Below are 20,780 nucleotides of genomic sequence, written 5' to 3'. Positions count from 1 at the left end.
TCTCTGTCAAATAAAAAAAAAAAAAAAAAGGGGGCTTTCTTGAAAGCTTTCCACAAACTTAAAAGCATAAGCAAACTTTAGGGAGGGGAAGGCTTTATTTAATAAAAAGCATTATATTTATTCATTTAAGGTACACCATTAACATTTTAATTTTTTTTTAAAGATTTTATTTATTTATTTGAGAGAGAGCAAGAGAGAATGAGGGAGACAGAGCGTGCACGCACATGGTGCACACAGAGGGAGAAGCAGACTCCCTGCTGAGCAGGGAGCCGGGTGCAGGGCCTGATCCCAGGACCCTGAGATCATGACCTGAACCAAAGGCAAACGCTTAACTGACTAAGCCACCCAGGTGCCCTATTAACATTTTAATATTAAAAATATAATCTATCAAATAAATCGAAAGGCAGAAAAACTGTCACAATTTGATACTGGTAAACTAAAAACATTCCTAAATCAAAAGCCATGATGTTAACCATTTTCAGAATTCTATCATTACTGTGTAATCAGTCTTGTTTCTTGATTGGAATAGCTGGTCCACTGTGATACTGTTCCTTCATGTTTCCACACTTAGAATTTTATGTATTCTTCTGTACTGAACATGCAATATTCAAATTCATTTGAGCTACGAGGCCTGGGACTTAGAGATTAGCTCTTGGCTTATTACTTTCAATAATTTTATCTGAGGTAAGCTGATTGATCTCTACCTGGCTAAACCCAAATTCTCTAAGTATCTCTTCAGTATGTTCTCCTACAAAAGGATTCCTTTTGGAAGAAGGGGTAGCTGGGGTGTCTGACAGCAGAGGTGCAGGGCGGGGACTCACCCCATGCTCCTCTTCAGTGATAAACGAGCCCCGTTCTTTGTTATGATCATGGTGGGCAGCTTCTTCAAACGTCAGAACTGGAGTCACGCATGCATCTGTGCCATCGAAGATCTGACACCACTCTGCCTTTGTCTTCTTTGCAAATACATCTGCAAATCTCTTCTTCATTTCTGGCCAATCACTCATGCTCATCTGATGAGGAAGCTCATCAGACTTTAGCCCAAGTCCTGAGATAAAAACACAATTTCTTAAAATTTTAAGCTTTGGGTGGAGTGATTATAATCAAGGAAAATGCATTTTGACCTCACCATACCGTCCCAAACAGGATGTTCTGTAAGATTTCTCAACTGGGTCAAGAGAGGAAATTCAAACTCAACTTGAAGTTGGAGCCAATGGCTAGAGGTAAGCGGGTAGCAGGACTCCAAACAGACTTCCCACTGGCAAGATTTTATTATTTATATTTCATCAAAAGTAGTCTATTTGTAAAGGTCTAGTTTCCAGAAATTGATTTTTTCCCCAGAGTAAGTTTTCAAAAATAAATTTCCTCATGATGCTATTATCTGTCATACTGAATTCAAACAACCCCACATTTTATATAGTGTACCCAAACCCTACAAAAAATAAAATTTAAATAACTTGACACACAATTATCCCATTTTTTAAGAAAACTGAAGGTAAATGATTAAATTCAAAATTGCAATTTTATATATAATATTCACCTCTCTTTATTTTGGTCAAATAAAAGAGCTCTAGTAGGACGGATGTGTGACTCATTACCCTCTTAGAACACTGCTGTGAACTAGAAACAGAGGCTTTGTAAGATAACCAGAGACACACGCAACAAATTATTCCTACAGCAAACATGACAGAAAGTGATCACCCAGCCAAATCATGAGTGAGGCACACAGACTTTTGTGTCAAGCATGAAGGAGACCGTGAAGGGCCCATCAACACACGGTGCAGAAAAGATGAAAGCATCCAGCTGCGGATTTAACAGAAAGGATGGCTTCTTGGGCCCGTGACCTGATCTATGCCTCCTTTACAGACTAAAGCTATAAAGCATCTGCACCCCTGCAGATGCACCTGAACTCCAGAGCGGACTGAATTATACCCAAAAGGCCACTTTACTAGGGTTTGGTGTAAATGTCATGTTTACTCCCTCATGGAAGAGGGTTTTTCAGTGTAGACGGTGAGAGTGGAATAATAATGAAAGGCCCTTCTGCTTACGCATGTTATTTTGCATAAGTTTAGTCAAGTTAATCTAATAATTATCACTTTTATCATCCTTTCCTTCCCTATCATGTAGAAGAACAATGACTAATTGTAAACTGCTCTGAAGAGGAAAATCCCTCAAGAGGTAAGAAGACATGAATACCGAAAGCCATTCTTAGGGTTCTGAGGTATATAAGGAAATAAGGAGAACTCATACAGTTCTGGACAGTTGTGAAAAGACAACTGTGGGATACACAAATAAATTTTTCTCTGTAGCCACTTGTCCCATTCAAATACCAGGAAAAACATGGAGCCATAACTTCAGGTTTATCACTATAATCTACCCCAAAAAATGTTTCTAAGGATGTCTTTTACTTAGCTTTCTTCTTCCTGATTGCCCCAAACTCTGTGATTAAAAAACAAATAAAATGACCAGTTAGCCAAAAATAGTGATATAGATCATAGCTACTACTAGAAACATTTGCATGCTTTATTTTTTTAATTTTTTTTTAAGGATTTTATTTATTTATTTGAGAGAGAAAGACAGAGAGCATGAGAGAGAGCGAACACGAGCAGGGGGAAGGGCAGAGGGAGAGAGAGAAGCAGGCACCCCCTTGAGCAGGAAGCCCAACTTGGGGCTCAATCATAGGACCCTGAGATCATGACCTGAGCGGAAGGCAGACGCTTAACCAACTGAGCCACCGAGGTGCCCCTGCATGCTTTTTCATTCAGAATGTGATCAGAATCCTAACACTAAATAAAACTGGATCCAATATGTTCTCTCTGTAACAGACATTATATTTAAGATCAATGGTCTCACAAGCTATAGTTTGTATACTGGAAAAATACTAGAAATCAAAGGACCCCAGCTCCTACTCCTAATTCTGACACCCCAGCTCTTCAACTGTCTTCTCATCCTTTCTCAGCCCACAGTTTCCCATCCTGCCCAGGACCCTGATCAAGGCCACAGGATTAGCCACCAAAAGTTTACGATAGGCTGTTTCCTGTGCTCTTGACATTCCTGTATGGAACTCTAAAACCACTCCCCCACATAAATACAACTGTAGATGGTAGCTAGTTTTTATAGCATAACCAATATTAAATTTCTGGTATTTTAAGTCAAACATTTCAAGGACTGGTCTGTAGACTCAGACACTATTTAAAACTTGGGAAAGTATGTTTTAATTTCCAAAAAGCTACCTTAAATACACATATACATACACACAGGCGATTATACAAAATACTTATTATTTTAAGTATGTGTCATAAACTTTACTGCTCTGTGACACAATATCTGGCAAATATGAAGCAGTCAAAAATTCATGTTGTAAGCATGCAATGTTCTATGTACAAAGATTAATGTTTATTAATAAATAATGTTTTAGTACAGGGACACCATACAATATCATATGGCTGCTATATATATCATGAGGCAGATTTTTTGGATTGACAAGAAAGGACATCTTTAGTATACTGTTGAATAAAAAAAATAGCTATTAACTACAAATTTACATGATTATATACTGTATATAAATATAATTTATAAATAAATAAAACAATTGTGTTGATATGTACACAGAAAAAGTTCATGAAAGCCACATCCCAAACTTTCCCAGAGTGGAAGGACAGAGAGAATTTTTACTTCTTATTTTACAAATTCTGTATTATACTTTTTTCTAAAACACACATTATTTTGAATTATTTTTCATTTTTTAAAAATTGTCATAGCATAACATTTATAGTAATTCTGTTTTAAGTTTCTGAGTAACTGCCACACAGCTTTTTACAGCGGCTAAATAATTTTTACATTCCCACCAGTAACGCACAGGCCTACAGTTTCTCCCACAACCCTGGCAACACTTGCCGTCTGCTTTCCTTTTAATAATATTTTGAAGTTTTAGAACTACTTTAAAAAAATTCTCTAGTGCTGGGGCGCCTGGGTGGCTCAGTTGGTTAAGCGACTGCCTTCGGCTCAGGTCATGGTCCCGGGGTCCTGGGATCGAGTCCCACATCGGGCTCCCTGCTCGGCGGGGAGTCTGCTTCTCCCTCTCCCCCTGCTTGTGTTCCTGCTCTCGCTGTCTCTGTCTCTGTCAAATAAATAAATAAAATCTTTAAAAAAAATAAAAAAATAAAAAAATAAAAATAAATAAATAAATAAATTCTCTAGTGCTTACTGATTATACTACAAGAGTCTTGTTATCCCAAAATGTCATGAAATTCTGTGTTTTCAGATTTCTTTGCCCCAGAAAGCAGCAGTAGAATCTGTACCTTGCAAGAACCTTGTGTATTTATGTTCAGACACTGAAGAGTTCAATGAAGTATGGTCTCAAGATCTCAAATATAAGGTAAAATAAATGAGGTACATAATTAACACTACCTAAAAAAATCATTATGGATATGGCCATTGGTCCAGTTGGGACCTGAGAGAGAAGTAATGTACATGTGATTAGTAAAAGTACTATTTTTGTAAATAAATACTGTAAAAGAAAGAAAATGCTGAGGCATTTTGGCATGGACTGTGTAGATTAGCCAAAGCTGATTGAACATGCTAAGTCAGCCTGAACCACAAACCACCTATCAGCTAAGGATCCCTAGTGAACTTTGAAGGGAGAGAGGAGGTTAAGGATACCATAAAAGGCTGTAGATGCAAAGAGAGGAGGCTATAAAAAAAATCAGGGTGGTTACAGAGTTTAGACTTAGAAAGAGAAAATCTAGAAGGTGGTCAGAAGTTGAACGGCTGGAACAATTAGCCTGCTAGAAAAATATCCCATTTCATTTTCAGTGTTTCCAGAAAAACTCATTCATTGTGGTGGAGTGTGAATGTTAGAAATTATCGTGCCAAACACATATGTTTTATCTTAAGATAACAACAAGATACACCAAGGAGGTAAGTTAACTTCTGGAATGGCAGAGCCAGAACCTTCAAAAGCCTGCTCTTGCATAAAAGCAACAAGAACCCTGGCACAAATGGTCAGAATGAACCTTTTCATAACTCTGGAAATTAACCAAAAGTTTACAATAATCCAAAAAGCATTTATTCAGGAAAAACAACTACATCCCAATAAGATCGGTGAGACTTGTGGTGTTATAACTTGCACTAATTTCATCCCTCTCTTCCCAGCTCTGTTGTAGCCGTCAAAACCAACGGGCTCCCAACCACAGTGCTGTAATAACTAACAGGATAACTGCCATTGTAGGAAGCAAATGAGTTGAGAGCTTCCCCAAAATCCCATTCCCAGAGAACTGCCATTTGTCTAGCAGCTCCCTGAAAGGCTCCATTCTCAGGGCTTGTCTTCATTTGATCTGACTTAGAGCTCACAATGCCCTATTCCTGGAACACTTTTGACATATGTCAAAAAAATCAGTGGCAATTGTTTACTATCATAGCTATCTGAGGTGGCATTCCCTGTTGGAACTAAAAGGAAGCTGACAAGTAAACTTAAAAGTGGGGAATAGGATTTTCATGGGGGGCTCTGAAATGCTCCAACATTTTCCTGAGAATTTAGAAGGCACATATGTAGGGCTGTGAGTATGCGCCCAGGAAAGATCTGAAAAGGTCCTAATCTTTCACCTCTGGTTGACCCCGAGTCTCCCTCCGCACAAGCAAGAAGTGAAGGCACAGAGCACCTCAGGAAAAGATGGGAAATTAATTGGTTCAAAGCATTTAAGGACATCTCTATCCAATCATGACCTGATCACCAAGCTAATGGAACAGACTTCAGTGGCTGAACATACCAAAGAATACGGATTTAGTCCAGGAAAGTCATTAAATAAACAAATAGCAGAAATGACAAACCCAGGACTGAGGAGAAGGGAAAGGAAGGTGAGACCTGATCTCCAGAGTTGCCACATTACAGGATTTAAAATATCAAGTTTCAACTAAATTTGTGAGGCATGCAAAGAAGAAGGAAGATATGACTCACACGTAAGACAAAAAGCGATGAACAGAAACTGTCCCTGAAAAAGCCAAATATCGGACTTATTGGAAAAGACTTTAAATCAGCTAGCTACTTAAAATATGTTCAAAGCACTGAAGGAAACCATGTCTGAAAAATTAAAAGAAGGGTTGAGAATGATGTCTAATCAAAGAGAATATCAATAAAGAGACAGAAATTATTGAAAAAGGAACCAATAGAAATTCTGGAATTAGGGACGCCTGGGTGGCTCAGTTGGTTAAGCATCTGCCTTCAACTCAGGTCATGATCCCCGGGTCCAGGGATCAAGTCCCACATCAGGCTCCCTGCTGGGGGGGGTCTGCTTCTCCCTCTACCCATCCCCGCTGCTTGTGATCTCTCTCTCTCTCTCTCTCTCTGACAAATAAAATCTTAAAAAAAAAAAAAGAAATTCTGGAATTGAAAACTTCATTAAAGGGACACAGCAACAGACATGAACTAGCAGAAGAAAGAATCAGGGAACTCAAAGAAAAGTAAACTGCTTATCCAGTCTGAGCAACAGAAAGAAAAGGGAAAAGAAAAATGAACAGAACCTCAGAGACCTGTAGGACACCAGCAAGAACAGCAACATATGGAGTAACTGGAGCTTCTTCCACACATGCCTCTGCCCTTGTTTCCTGGACTTTCCTCACAGCCTGGCCCCCAAATGCCAGTCTTCACTCCTGCCTCAAACGAAGAAACCGAGACTGCCACCTGCCCCCAAGCCAGAGGGAGAGGGAGACATCTCAGCCCTTGCTAAAGGGAGAAAAACAACTGCAAGCAATCAAAGATGTTGATGAAATACAAGGTGAAATAGACTTAACAGACATGTCAGTGAGATTTTGAAAGTAGAACAGGAACAGGAACATAACAAACTCTGCCAACCATTTCTTCAGGAGAAGGCAGAATTGACTGCCCAAACCCCAAATTGGGGGGTAAGAACATTTGTCAACCATCCACAAGTGTCTGCACTGCTTGGGGAGGAGGATGAAGAGGTGTTACATTATTTGACAAGAGTTGAAGTGGCAGAATTTGAAGATATTAAATCGGGTTACAGAACAGAATATTATTTTGATGAAAATCCTTACTTTGAAAATAAAGTTCTCTTCCAAGAATTTCATCTGAATGAGAGTAGTGATCCACCTTCAAAGTCCACTGAAATCAAATGGAAATCTGGAAAGGATTTGATGAAACGTTCAAGTCAAACACAGAATAAAGCCAGCAGGAAGAGACAGCATGGGGAACCAAAGAGCTTCTTCACCTGGTTTACTGACCATTCTGATGCAGGTGCAGACGAGTTAGGAGAGGTCATCAAAGATGATATTTGGCCAAATCCATTACAGTATTACTTGGTTCCTAATACATATGAGAAAGAAAGGGAAGAAGATGACGATGACAATGAAGAAGGTATGGAAGATACTGATTAAGAAGATGAAGGTGAAGAAGATGAAGGTGATGATGAGGGGGAGGAAGGAGAGGAGGATGAAGCAGAAGATGACTAATGGAACACTGACAGATTCTAACCTTCCTTTTTTAATTCTCTCCAGTCCCTGGGAGCAAGTTGCAGTCTTTTTTTTTCTTTCCTCCCTGCTCTTATGCTCATTTGCCCTGTTTTTTGAAGTCTCTTTTCTTTCCCTTTATACTAAAGGTTCTCAACTTATTTTGGGGGGAAATACCTTGAACAAAATACTTTGGGAAAAGAATGTCCACCCCTCTCTGTTCCAAATTTATTTTTATCCCTTCCTGTCTCAACAAAAAGTTGATGGCATCAACACCACTGTGCTCTGTGGGAAAAAATAAAAACCTGCTCCCTTAGCTCTGCTGAAAGCTGGAGGGTGCTAGGCCCTTGTGTGGTAGTGCACAGAATTCCAGCTTTTTTTTCTCCAAACAAATCCAAAACAATCTTGAAAAAGAATAAAATTGGAAGGCTCACACTTTCTACTTTCAAACTTACTACAAAGCTACAGTGATCAACACAGTGCGGTGCTAACGTAAGGAGAGACATGTACATCAACGGAACAGAATTGAGAGTCCAAAAATAAACCCTTACACTTAGGGTCAACTGATTTTCAACAAGGATGCCAACACCATTCAATGGAGAAAGAACAGTCCCTTTGACAAATAGTCTTTGCTGGGAAACCTGGATAGCCATATGCAAAACAATGAAGTTGGACCCTTAGCTCATCCCATATACAAAAATTAACTCATAATTTAACAGAGACCTAAATGTGAGTGCTGAAACTATAAAAATTTTAAAAGAAAACACTGGAGTGAGACTATAAAACTGGGCATTCTCTGGATAACTTCTATGCAATATTTATTAAAGGATAAGTAATAAAAATGTGCTAATCAGCTTACATGTTATTAGAACTCAATAGTAGCTGAAACAATTGTTCAGAACTCAAACATTTTTTTCAATGAGTATATTTTATCATTGTCATTTAGAATTGCCTGTGAATGATGATGATAAAAAGCTGACTGAAGTTTAGTCATTTTTATTATTGTATTTAAATTCTCTATAGACAATGCATAAATATACAAGGTTTACGTCAGGTATGGACTCCACTGTGCTCTATCCTGCTGCCTTCCAAGGCCCGAGGAAGGAGTGTCACTCCCACCACTCAGCCCCTCACATAGCATTGTTCTGTCCTTGATTTTGAATTAAGACCTTCCATTCTTAGTTTTAATTTCTGAACAGAAAAGCCTTTATTATCTAGAGAAACCATTCTGTTCTACGTTTCTCCAACTATATTTAAGTTAGTGAAGTTAATATTGTTGATCATAAAATGCTTTCTGATGCTTGTAAAAGACAATTTCAGTTATATGCCAATAACTGTAGGTAGTATATTGCATCTGAAAAACTACCAAACATAACAACAAAACTCCACACTTAAAGTTGAAAAGATAGATGCACCATGACCAGCTTGTCACACCACCTTATATATTCTACAACTTCTTACTCAGGTATCTGTAAAGTAAACTTTAAATTCAAACATTTTACGGAAACAAAATAACATTAGTCCAATTATTTAATTAGGGAAGAAGAGATCCCAAATATTCCTGCTAACTTGTGGCCACGTGCAAATAAGACAAGAATCTACAAGAAAGGTAAACTGTAGAAGCATCAAGTGATAATAACATATTCCAACAAAATCTTATTCACCAAGGTCGCTCTGTATTCTAGTGACCCCTGACACTGGGGAGGACTATAGGTGACATCTATCAAGGTATAAGAACTGGTAGAGGGGCACCTGGGTGGCTCAGTTGTTAAGTGTCTGCCATGGGCTCAGGTCATGATCCCAGAGTCTTAGGATCAAGCCCCACATCGGGCTCCCTGCTCGGCGGGAAGCCTGCTTCTCCCTCTCCCGCTCCCCCTGCTTGTGTTCCCTCTCTCATTGTGTCTCTCTCTATCAAATAAATAAATAAAATCTTAAAAAAAAAAAGAACTGGTAGAACCAGCAGGTCATTCCTAAGGAAGAATAAGATGTGGGCACACAAGGGCAATATAAATATCTGAGTATGAAATGTGATAAAAAACTGAACTTCCACAAAATGGATTATTTTTTTAAAGTCTGAGCTATTTTATAGACTTGTCAAATTACCTGTCAATTTAAAACATAAGGGAAATGCCCCACAATATAATGATGGCTATAATTAGGTTAATTAGAGGTAGATACATAACAAAAGACACAATGAATTTCAAAAGGCTCCAAAATAGAGGTTACAGAACATCCACAAGAAAAGGGGAGATGGGGAAGGCACATGAAAGTTACTTACCTTTGATCAGCAGCTTGTAGAACTGGGGCTCTAATGCTCCAACAGCCATGAACCCCCCATCTGCCGTTTTGTAAGTTGTGTAGAAAGGTGCTCCACCATCTAGTAAGTTCTGTCCTCGAGGCTGTTCCCACATTCCTAGTTGTTGAGATTCCCACAGAAAAGAACTCAGGTATGCTGTTCCTTCCACCTTTGAAGAAGAAACAGGATACAATATGAATCCAGATATTTAAACTATAAAGGCATGATTAATTTCCACTTAGATTTTTTTTTAACATTGGTATACAAATGTTTCTTAGAGTATAGGAAGATTGTATCTAATTACACAACTTCTTTGATATTTCAAGAAAGTGTGTTAGAACAGGTTTATGGTAGAGGGTTTCTCCACTATTCAGGTCAGAAGATACTTTTCAGAAAAGACTTAGAAGGAACTACTTTTGTTCTCCCTTTCAAATAAAACTGCCAAATGTTGATAATTTTTGAAGCCAAGTGAGGGCACATGGAAGTTCATTATATATTCTCTCTATAATTATATATGTTTAAAACTATCAGGATAAAAAGTTAAAAATAAAGCAAAGAGGCTTTTGAAAATCTATCTTCTGATCTCAATACCTATAAACACATACACATAGATATATGAAGCATATCACATTATAAAGGTAAATCATATTACAGTTAAATTTAGCTTATTTTATTTTGACTCCAAGCCCAAGAAAACTATATTTGAATATTTAATACATTTTAATTTTAACAATCACTAGAAAGTAACAAACATAACAATATGAGTGGCAGATACATGGGTTTTCTGAGTCCAGACAAACTAGTTTGGGAATGCCAACTTCCCACTGAGTCCTGAAGTAATAGTAATGGATTCATATCCTCAGGTATAATTGTTACAGGCTGGATGTACTGGGCTATCCAAAGAAGACTACTTCCCTCTCCTAATGGCTTTATGATCCTAATGATCTAGGCCCCCAGGGAGAACGCCATCAAAGTACCCTTGGTGGGCCTACGGAATTTCTCACAGTTACTGGCTACGAAACAAATGCAAAATGTATCTTTGGATACATTCCAATTTTCCCTTTTAACTTGAAATCTCATGCACACCTAAATTTATGGCTTTGAGATCTGACATACCAAATAGTATGTATATTTTGTATAAGTGGCTTCTTTTGAAACTGGGTTACATAGATTTTAGAGTCCCCATATCTATACATATACATACACACACATATATATACATACACACACACGTAGAATGATACACCACATATAACGATACATATACATACATAAATGTATATACACACATACACAAAATCTCCTTTATATACTAGATATACTGGTGAGTATCTTGAAAAAACATGCACTAATAGAGTTACGGGTCCAGTTTGGCCCATCCAGAACACACAGAGGTTCTGATTTAATCCTAATTTTATCCTAATTTTATTTGGGTAGGAGAATATAGGACAGCAACAGCAGTTACAATCCTCACCTCCACACGCTACCCAGATGTACATCTTCTCTTACCCTTCACGCACATGTTGAGCAGCTGACACAGACAAGAGCCCTTTGACACAAGGGAACTGCAGCCTCAATTTCCCAACCTTTTACACTGTTCTCATCATGTGGGACCACAGCCTATGTGCTAGCGCCCAGCCACCTCGCCCCAGGTCCAGCGCCCTTCCCCAGATCAGGGGTAAACACGGGAAAACAGACATCATGTTCCACAGTTTTCTTCACTTGGCAGTTTCCAAGGAGACGACCCCCGGACATCACAGGCAAGCCTGAGTCAAGGATTCTGCCGCTAAAAACACTTGAAAACTATGGCCTAGAAGAATAAGGTATCTGCGCTCACTCATCAGCTTCTATAACTATTTGTATCACAAGGGTTCCCAGAGATGGGAAAGTAATGAATATCATGCTTTACTGACCCATAAGGCCTTGAGTTATTAGCCAACACTCACTTGACCCTAATGCAAACATGAACCCCGAATCAAGTTTGCATTTCCACATATACTAACAACCGACTATCTTCCTAATCATCATGTAATTCTGATTAGACACAGTCTGATGAAAGCAGCAATTACCTTTTATTGATATTTGACTATAAATAAGCAATTACACATAATTAGTAAATTATTCAAATTATTATTAAGTAAGTATTTAACCTTATATTCTCCTTAAAACTCCCAAGGTCTCATGTTTGTTCTTAGCTCATTCCTTTTGGACCCCAGGGACCATGTCCATGGAGGGCAGTGACGGAAAGCATGAGTTTTCATGCCCATGAAGATGTCACACTGCCTGCGTCTGACCCTCTCCAGCCACCTGCTTTGGAAGGCAGTTCCCCGTCTCCAAGTTGGAAGTCTTCAAATGCCAAGAGAGTGAGCACCCCTCCTTGACGGAGCTATGTGGGTCAGAGGGAAGACACAGGGAAAGCCCCTCGCCCGTGCTTGGCCTACAGTAAGTGCACAGTGGGTACCACTGCTGCTCCTAGGTGTGCAGGGACTGGGCCAGGAGCTGGAGATAGAAAGACCAATCACACACCACTCCTACCAAAGTCACTTCAGACAGGGACACAGAGGACAATGTGAATGTCACAGGAGTTAGCCTGTGAGAAGGTAGTGCAAGCCAAGGCCCCAAGATGAGGGGCCCTGGAAATGGCTTTTGTAAAAGGTCACCAATGGCAAATCCAATTTACACTGTTCAGATCTAAACTCTTGAGGTCTCCACCAACATCTGGCCCTCTGACCATTCCTTCTTTTTTTTTTTTTTTAGCACTTTCTCTTTCCTTCGTTTCCATGGAAACACACTACAGTTCTCCACTTTGCTCTCCTTAGCCCGGTTTCTCCTCTTCTGCCCACTCTTCAAACCCAGTGTTCTGTCTGCTTCCCTAGAGGACCACACAGTCTCAGGTGGCTCCCAAATGACTCTACAACTCTTTCGAGTCTCTAACTTCGAGTATTCACCTCCATCTGGACATCTGAGTGACTTCAAACTTGAAATGACCCAAACTGAATTCCTTTTATAATAATAATAATAATAGAGCACCACCTCTATGCCAGACACTGTTTAAACCCTGAACAACGGATAAATTCATTCAGTTCTCTAACGATGCTCTGAGGTAGGTACCATTGTTATCTCCATTTTACAAAGAAGCAGCTGAAGCGCAGGGAGGTAAGTACCTTACCCGAGATCACAGAGTGAGTCGGTGGCAGACCTGTGGTGGAGGAAGGGGGGCTGCCGGAGTCTGTGCTCCTACCCACTAACTCACGCTGCCTCTTCCATCGGCAGTCCTCCCCCATGGTGCCAGTGCTGCCATCCACTGGGTCACCCACAGCAGAAACAGGGGAGTCAGGGCGCCTAGGGGGCTCAGTTGGGTAAGGGGCCCACTCTTGGTTTCAGCTCCATTCGTGATCTCAGGGTCCTGGGATCGAGCCCTGCATTGGGCTTCTCTCTCAGTGGGGAGTCTGCTTGAAGATTCTCTCTCTCCCTCTCCCTCTGCCCCTCCCCTCACTCAGATGCACACACTCTCTGTCTCTCCCTCTAAATAAATCTCAAAAAAAAAAAAAAAAAAGAAAGAAACAGGGGAGTCAGCCTTGACTCCTCCTTTTCCCCTCACTGCCAATGCATCACCAAATCCTGGCAATTTTACATTCTCAGAGATAAATTTCCCTTAAACCCAGACCCATTCTATCACCAATAACTTTAGTGCTCACGCTTCTCTCTCAGCAACAACCCAGTAACTGTCTCTCTGCCTCCAGTCTTGTCTTCCTCACATTCATCTCCATTCTCCCTCCAAAGAGCTGCCCAAATGCAAACCTGTAGTGGTGCTGGACTGGGTTCCTTCCAAGGGGCTGAGAGAACTTGGGCTTCCTCCTCTTTAAAATAACATACTCCAAGTGAAACTGCTGTTTTGAGGATTAGGAGAAACTGCACAGGGAAAGTGCCTAGCATAACATGAGGCCCATTCTCAAGGCATGGCAGTGAAAAAAAAACGAAGCCTCACAATGTTGGAGTCTCCCCGAAAAACGTAGAAGGAAGGTCTAGACTGGCCCATTTTACTTTAGCACCCTTAAGAATCTTCTCTATCTAGAGGCGCCTGGGTGGCTCAGTCATTAAGCGTCTGCCTTCGGCTCAGGTCATGGTCCCAGGGTCCTGGGATGGAGCCCCGCATCAGGCTCTCTGCTCGGCGGGAAGCCTGCTTCTCCCTCTCCCACTCCCCCTGCTTGTGTTCCCTCTCTCGCTGTGTCTCTCTCTGTCAAATAAATAAATAAAAATCTTAAAAAAAAAAAAAAAAGAATCTTCTCTATCTATCTGCTAAGGGAGACTTCCTGAGCCCAGTTTTAAATGAAGATTGCTTGAAAAATGTATTTGAAGCACAAGAAATAGTATGGGGGAAACTGCTGAAACCAACACAGGAATCAGATGAGCCACGGAAAGTTTAGAAAATTGATTCCACAAACAGATAATCAATGATGACATTCTAACACACGTAAAGGATATGAAGCTATTTTAAAGAAAAGTTAATTTGGGTTCTAACTTCAAATCTCATTCATCTCCTGCCTTGTTCAGAAAAGAATCCGAGGCAGCTGCCTATCATACTTAGGAACAACCGGGAGGCTTATCACTTCCCCTAATTCACACTTACCATGCTTGCATCGATGACCTGACCTTTGCCAGAGCGTGTGCGTTCAAACAGAGCCATCAAGATGCCCAGCGTGCACATGAGGCCGCCACCACCGAAGTCAGCCAGGAGATTCAGTGGGGGATATGGATTCTCACCACTTCTGCCGATTTTTGATAGAACACCTACATCATTAAAAAACATCAGGGAACAGTACTTGTAAATTTAATGTCTCTTTTAAATAAATACATGAACACCTGAAGAGGAATAACCAGTCTCTCCAGTTGCTAACATAGTGAATACTAGTACATAATGCTTTTCCAAATCTAAGCCTATTCAGCATATTTATAAACAGGCTTTTCCCACAACAAGGCTCCTTGTTTTGTTTTTTGTTTTTCTTCTCTAAAACTTGATTCCAACTCATGCTTTCAGAATTTTATTGCTAAGTTTTTACTTGCTGAGTTTCAGGGAAAAAATTATTGTTATCAATTTAGTTTATGGCTTAACAACAGTATAATCCACTGCCATTCTTATTAGAAAGAGATGCAAGAAAATGAACACAAGAAAAATAAAAGTGACTACATTTTAAAATAGCTGGAAAAACCGATTCCATCCTCACTCTTTTCTTCAACCTTTTAAATTTGTACTCACAGGAAATTTGAGACTTTCTTTACTCAAAAACACATACTTTCTTAGGATCCTAGGACTGGGTCATTCTAAGACATATTCTCACAGGCAAAAATTCTAATAAAGTGATAATATGACCTAAAACTACAGGTATTTAGAGAAGTCTAAAATGGTGACTCAGGCAATGATTCTCAATGAAGGTAGAAGGAGAGGGGAGGCGGGATCAAATGATATTAGCATTTTCAAACTACAGGACAATCAGATCTCTTACTTCCTGGCAGGGGCTTGCCTGAGAATTGATTATACAAATGTAGTAAGTAAATGTTACTAGTGAGAGTGTATTATCCCTCAAATGTGTGAAAACAAGGGGAAAAGGGTTGAGAATAACTGTTCCAGGACAAACCAACCCCCCTCTTTAATTTTAACTAGGTTCCATGTGCAAAGTGGGGCTTGAACTCACAACCCTGACATCAAGAATCGCATGCTCCACTGACTGAGCCAGGCAGGCGCCAGACAAACCCGCCCTTTTTGAACGACCATTGTCCCCTTATTGATTCTGGTAAATATTTAAATCTGCACCTTTAAAAATTCTTTATAATTAGTGTAACTGTCCATCTCGACCTGGAACAAAATAAACAGTACAGAGAAATTATTTTGTCGATGTACCTGACAAAGCCAAATAGTTGATGTCATGGCCGGCTACTCTAGAGAATCTTCCTGACTGGCCAAATCCACTCAACCTGGCATAGATAAGCTTTGGATTCTCCTTCTGCAGAATCTCTGGGCCTAGCTGGAGTTTTTCCATGACACCTTAAGAGAAAAGTAACAGTGATTTTTTTTAAAGAAGGATGAACTGAGGATGGGTATAATCCCGTCTCTGTGGCAAACAGAAAATGGCACTCTTGCAAGTCATACTAATAACGTTTGTGGTGGGTTTTAGCATGTTTTAAGGACATGGACACAATGAGTGAGGTCACCACTTGTGCAATGTGTGACTTCTGCCCCAGAATACCATTTCCTTCCAGCCCTTCCTTATTTCCCTTCAGGCATATCCAAGCTCCTTCAATCCCCATAGTGTGCCTTTCATTCCTTGAATCAGTACCTTTATAGTTCCCCAAATCCTCTCCTTAGTCATTTATTAGAAATGGTTTGTTCTCTTGGAGCAGTTACCCTGGGGCTTTATTTGGTCAAAAATACACTTCTGAAAACGGCTATTCCTTTTAGGATCTTTTCTTTTTCTGTGCCTGCCATCACTGCCCACCACCTTCTACCTCATGCTGCGCTTCTGTGTGTAGATATTCCTTCACCTTCCCTATCAGCTTAGAATCCTCTGGTAGGATTCACGTCTGATCTGTTTCCTCGGGCCTCTAAAGTGCCTAGCATGGGTACCTTCACAAAAGGCTCAGCAAATATCTGTGGAAGGATTTGCTAAAATAGCATCTAAGAGCTCTTTATCAGCAAGTACCATATTCATTGCACAAAATTCAGATAACTGGTACTTTAAATCTCCTGGGACTAAAAATAATAAAGATTATATAATAATTTTATGGTCTTTTTTCTCCTAAATGTACATAAATTACAAAAAAAAAAAAAAAAAAGAATTCCAGTCCTCTGCTTAAACAAACACTAGCCACAATCCTCTCACCCAGTAGCTATGCCTGTATTCAGGGCTCTATTTTCCTCCTAATTGCAAGACCTTGGAATCAACCATGTTGAGCCTCCATCTTTAAATGGGGTATTATTAAATTATATAATCCTAATCATTAAATTATTATAATCCTCCAATCTGCTGTGAGGATAAATGAATTAACACGTTTAATATGTCTGGTGCCCCACAGACATTCAATTCACTCACCAAACATTTACTGCCTTCCTGCTATATACCAGGCAAAGCTTTGGTTTAGTACTTGAGCGAGATTACCTGGCAGCTGTCTGAGAATGGATCCAAGTGGTGCTGGACCCAAACGCCACCTTTAAAAAGGCTGTTACAACAGTGTGAAGGAAGCTACAGCAAGTATGGAAAGCCCGAGTGAGAGAAAGGAGGAAGAATGTCTGGATTCCTGATAACTGTAAGCAAAAGAAGTGAAGAATATTTGGAGTCATGGACGGGGTGCAGGCTTCTGATTCAGGCAACTGGGTGACTATTGGTTCCATTTACTGAGACAAATAATATAGAAGGAGGAGATGCTATTTTAGGAGGTAACATAATGGACTTGTTTTGGGATTTGTGGAAGTTGCCATGCCTGGGAGACAGCCAGTTAAGAGATGTGCACGGCTTGTGTATTCCAGCGGTCTGTGGCTCTAAAAGAGGGGGGTACAGTTATAGATTTGGTCATCATCTGTCTATAAAAGGTGAAAACGTTCGGAACAGATAAGGTGGCTCCAGGACGCAGAGTGTAAACTAAATTGATCTGAAGCTGGAACTTGGGAACACAAGGATTTAAGACAGAGTGTTAGCCTGGGTCAGAGGATAGCTTTTGGAGGGTACACCAACCCCCCAAACTGTAGACAAACTTCGACTATGTACCTATATGCAGTTTTCCAGGGAGGGAAATCTATGGCTTTCGTTAGATTCTCATAGGATTCGTGACCCTCCAATAATAAAGAAAGGCAAATACGAAGAGGCGATGATAAAAACGAGCAATGTGGGAAGGAGCCGGCAATGGGTATAAGGAGAACAAGGGCAACAGCAGTATCTAGGATTCCAAGTACGGAAGATCATCCCAAGGGGCGAACGGTCCACTGCAAACCTGACAGAACAATCTAGAAAGGCAGGGACAGGAAAGGGTTTGAGCGGCAACAGGGCACGGGTGCAGCGGGCGCTGCCTGTCAAACGTCCCGTTTCCTGCGTCCCGCCCCCCAGCGGCGCTGAGGAGGCGCCGGGGGGCTCACCATGGCGGAAGGGCTCCAGCAGCACATCCGTCCGGGCGCACAGGCGACGCAGCACAGCCGCCCCCTGCGGCCGCTTCAGGTCCACCGCCAGCGAGCGCTTGCCCCGGGCCAAGAAGCTCACATCTCCGCGGGAGCCCAGTCGGTCCACACGCACCACCCGCGCCCCGAAGTCCGCCAGGACCATACCGCAGTACGGGCCCGGGGCCAGGCCGGCCAGCTCTAGCACCGAGATACCCTTCAGCGCCATGGCTCCCGGGTCTCCAAGTGAAGAACTGTCCCAGCCTAGACGTAGCGCAGGCCGCCAGGCCGCCAGGGAGGCGGGACCGCCTAGCGCTCCCTCCCTCCTGCGCCTGCGCGGGGCCCTGTCCTGGAGTCTGCGCATTGGGCGGATCCCGGCTCCGCCTCCTCGCCGGGTCCGAAGGGTGATTTCCATTTTTCTCGGCTCCTTGCCCTTTGAGGGGTTGCTAGTCACATGACTCAGACAGGATTTCTTTGCTTCTCTTTCTGCATATCCAATGTTAAACTGAGGCTTGTTAAAAATTTTAAGGTTTTTTTGTTTGTTTGTTTGTATGTTTGTTTGTTTTTTTAGCAAAACATATTCTAATCAAGCAGGACCCAAAATGAAGTGATTAGGAGCATTCTACCAACAGGAGCTGGGGAGAGGCTTTTACAGAGAAAAGCAAATAAGTGATTGATTAGCTGCAGGTGAAAGTCTGCTTGGCTGTTTGTGATGGATTGTTCTTAGGTTTCAATTTCATGACTTTGAGACATTTACAGGGTTATTTGTTTAGTAGGCTGCCAAGGCATTGAAACCACAGCAGTCTAATGGCCTCCTTGTTTAATTAATATAACACCTCCTTGACCCTCTCTAGCCCATGTTCCTACCTTTGTTCAGACGTAAGCTTCCTTACCCCCTTCTCTTGTTTTATTTTTATTTTAAAAAACTTAAAGAGAAAATTGCAAAGACTGATAAAGAAGACATCCAGATTGACACAATATTTTTTTTTTATATTTGTTTCCAGGGAAACAGTATACATATAACAACCAGGATGGATTCACATGAATCAGAAATATTACCCAGCATCAAGTTTTACTAATAAGTTCAAAGATACAGGTCATGGAAAGGCTCAGACAAATCAGAGTTCTTGAAAATCTCACATGGCCCTTCCTTCCTACATTGGACACATACCCTCTGTTACAAGCTGAATTATGTCCCTTCAAAATTCATATATTGAAGTCCTAACCCCAGTACCTCAGAATGTGACTGTATTTGGAGATAGGGCTTATAAAGTGATAACTAAGATCAAATGAAATCATATGGGTTGGCCTTAGTTAATATGACTGGTGTCTTTACAAGAAAAGATTAGGACACAGAAAGCAAGGACTGAAGGATGGCCATGTGAGGACGCAGCAGAAGGTGGCTATCTGCCAGCCAAGGAGAAGGGCCTCAGAAGAAACCAAACTTGCACATACCTTGATCTTGTACTTTTAACTTCTAGAACTGGGAGAAAATGGTTTTCTGTTGTTTAAGCTGCCCAGCCTGTAGTACCTTATTATGGCAGCCTGAGCAGACTAATACAACTATTAAGAGGGTTGGCGGTGGAGAGTTATGATATTTTGTTATAGCCCTAGCAAACTAATATACCCTCTGACCCATGGCTATAGTTTAGGTCTCTAACAAGCTTCTCAGGTACCTAACAGACTTCATTTTACATCCTAGAGAGTTACTTAGCTCTGGAACCATGCTTCCTAGATTCTGGGTTTATTTAGCATAAGTAATGCTATGGCCAGGGCTATCTGTTAAATGCATCAAATAGATAAATTCTCTTCCTTCTAGCAAATATCATTCATCTATTTACCTAAGGTAAATAGATACAAAAGATACAATTGACAAGGAGAGTCATGTGCCTTTTTCTTTAACCCTCAAGTCATCCCTGTAGTAAAGGGAGCAAATAGATCACAGGCCAGCAGCTTTTAACACCTTCCATAGCTAAAGTCTCCTTTACCCTCCCTACCCACAGTTATATTTCTCTGCTCCTGCTCACTCCACTGATCAAGACATAAGCACTCCCATGATTTTGATATATGGTCCACAGTCTATTATATCTATTGATGCTGTAGCTATACTATTTATATACTACATTTTGTTTATATATATCATATTTTGTAGTTTTAATTTCCATAAATGATGTTACATTGCAGTCACTCTTCTGAACTTGCTTTTGTAGTCCATCTTATCCTAACTTGTCTCCCCATTTCTACTCCTTTCTCTTAGATCCATCAGATTCTTGGCTTAAATACAACAGAATTCATTGGAAGGATATCAAGTAGCTTACATAATTGCCTGGTGCTGCTGAATTCAGGCCACTGGAGTCCCATCCAAGGTCAAAGCATGAAAGTCTGTTTGGGATATAGATCTACACAGTTTTCACTCACCTCTGCCCTGCTGAGAGATTTACACCAGCCTGATTCTGAGTCAAAAGAACAGAGGTACTTACTTGAAGGACCTCCCACAGAAGATTAAGATGGGGCCATTAAATTATAATAATGACTCTGGTGGATTGAAACACATTAAATATATGAAAAATCATAAGTTAATAATAATGCTTTTTAAGAGATCTTATTAATCACCTTTGAAGATTTCTAGGGCACCAACTCATTATTCTAAAAACTGATAAATAAAAATGAAAAAAATCAAGCATCAATCTTGTCTTCCATATAAACAGTATTTCAGAATAACCAAATAGCTAGTGAAAGAATGTATTTCTTTTAAAATGTCACTATTTTTGCACAGTGAAGGAAACCATCAACAAACCAAAAAGGCAACCTACTGAATGGGAGAAGATGTTTGCAAATGATATATCCAATAAAGGGTTAATATCCAAAATATATGAA

General features: G+C 40.5%; 1 protein-coding gene and 1 pseudogene across 2 annotated transcripts; one reads left to right on the top strand and one right to left on the bottom strand.

Annotated features, from left to right (window-relative positions):
* Positions 1-144: 144 nt before the first annotated feature.
* On the bottom strand, positions 145-18,252 carry AMACR (alpha-methylacyl-CoA racemase). Of its 2 annotated transcripts, XM_045862641.3 has the most exons (5): positions 17,886-18,252; positions 15,660-15,803; positions 14,391-14,551; positions 9,743-9,929; positions 145-1,048 (listed from the first exon to the last, which is right to left on the bottom strand). In XM_045862641.3, exons 1-5 carry the CDS (start codon positions 18,130-18,132, stop codon positions 639-641), a joined length of 1,149 nt encoding a protein of 382 aa, XP_045718597.1. In that variant the 5' UTR covers positions 18,133-18,252; the 3' UTR covers positions 145-638. The 2 variants fall into 2 exon arrangements, with proteins under 2 accessions (XP_045718597.1, XP_045718607.1); XM_045862651.3 differs by lacking the exon at positions 15,660-15,803.
* Positions 5,948-7,467, top strand: LOC123853796 (protein SET-like; annotated as a pseudogene).
* Positions 18,253-20,780: the final 2,528 nt, after the last annotated feature.

The sequence above is a fragment of the Mirounga angustirostris genome, unplaced genomic scaffold, assembly GCF_029215605.1.
Source record: "Mirounga angustirostris isolate CCGP_5_RB_7025 unplaced genomic scaffold, mMirAng1.0.hap1 SCAF_7, whole genome shotgun sequence".
In the NCBI taxonomy this organism is placed as follows: domain Eukaryota; kingdom Metazoa; phylum Chordata; class Mammalia; order Carnivora; family Phocidae; genus Mirounga; species Mirounga angustirostris.
Note: the sequence above shows the minus strand (reverse complement) of the source record. Positions and strands in the feature narration are given on the sequence as shown.

What these genes read in the sequence shown, in the direction of transcription:
- AMACR (XM_045862641.3), bottom strand. Translation starts at nt 18,132, where the DNA reads ATGGCGCTGAAGGGTATCTCGGTGCTAGAGCTGGCCGGCCTGGCCCCG. An exon ending in CAACTATTTGGCTTTGTCAG is followed by an intron (nt 14,552 to 15,659) that starts GTACATCGACAA and finishes TTAATGATGTAG; the next exon opens with GTGTTCTATCAAAAATCGGC. An exon ending in CTACAAGCTGCTGATCAAAG is followed by an intron (nt 1,049 to 9,742) that starts GTAAGTAACTTT and finishes TTTTTATCTCAG; the next exon opens with GACTTGGGCTAAAGTCTGAT.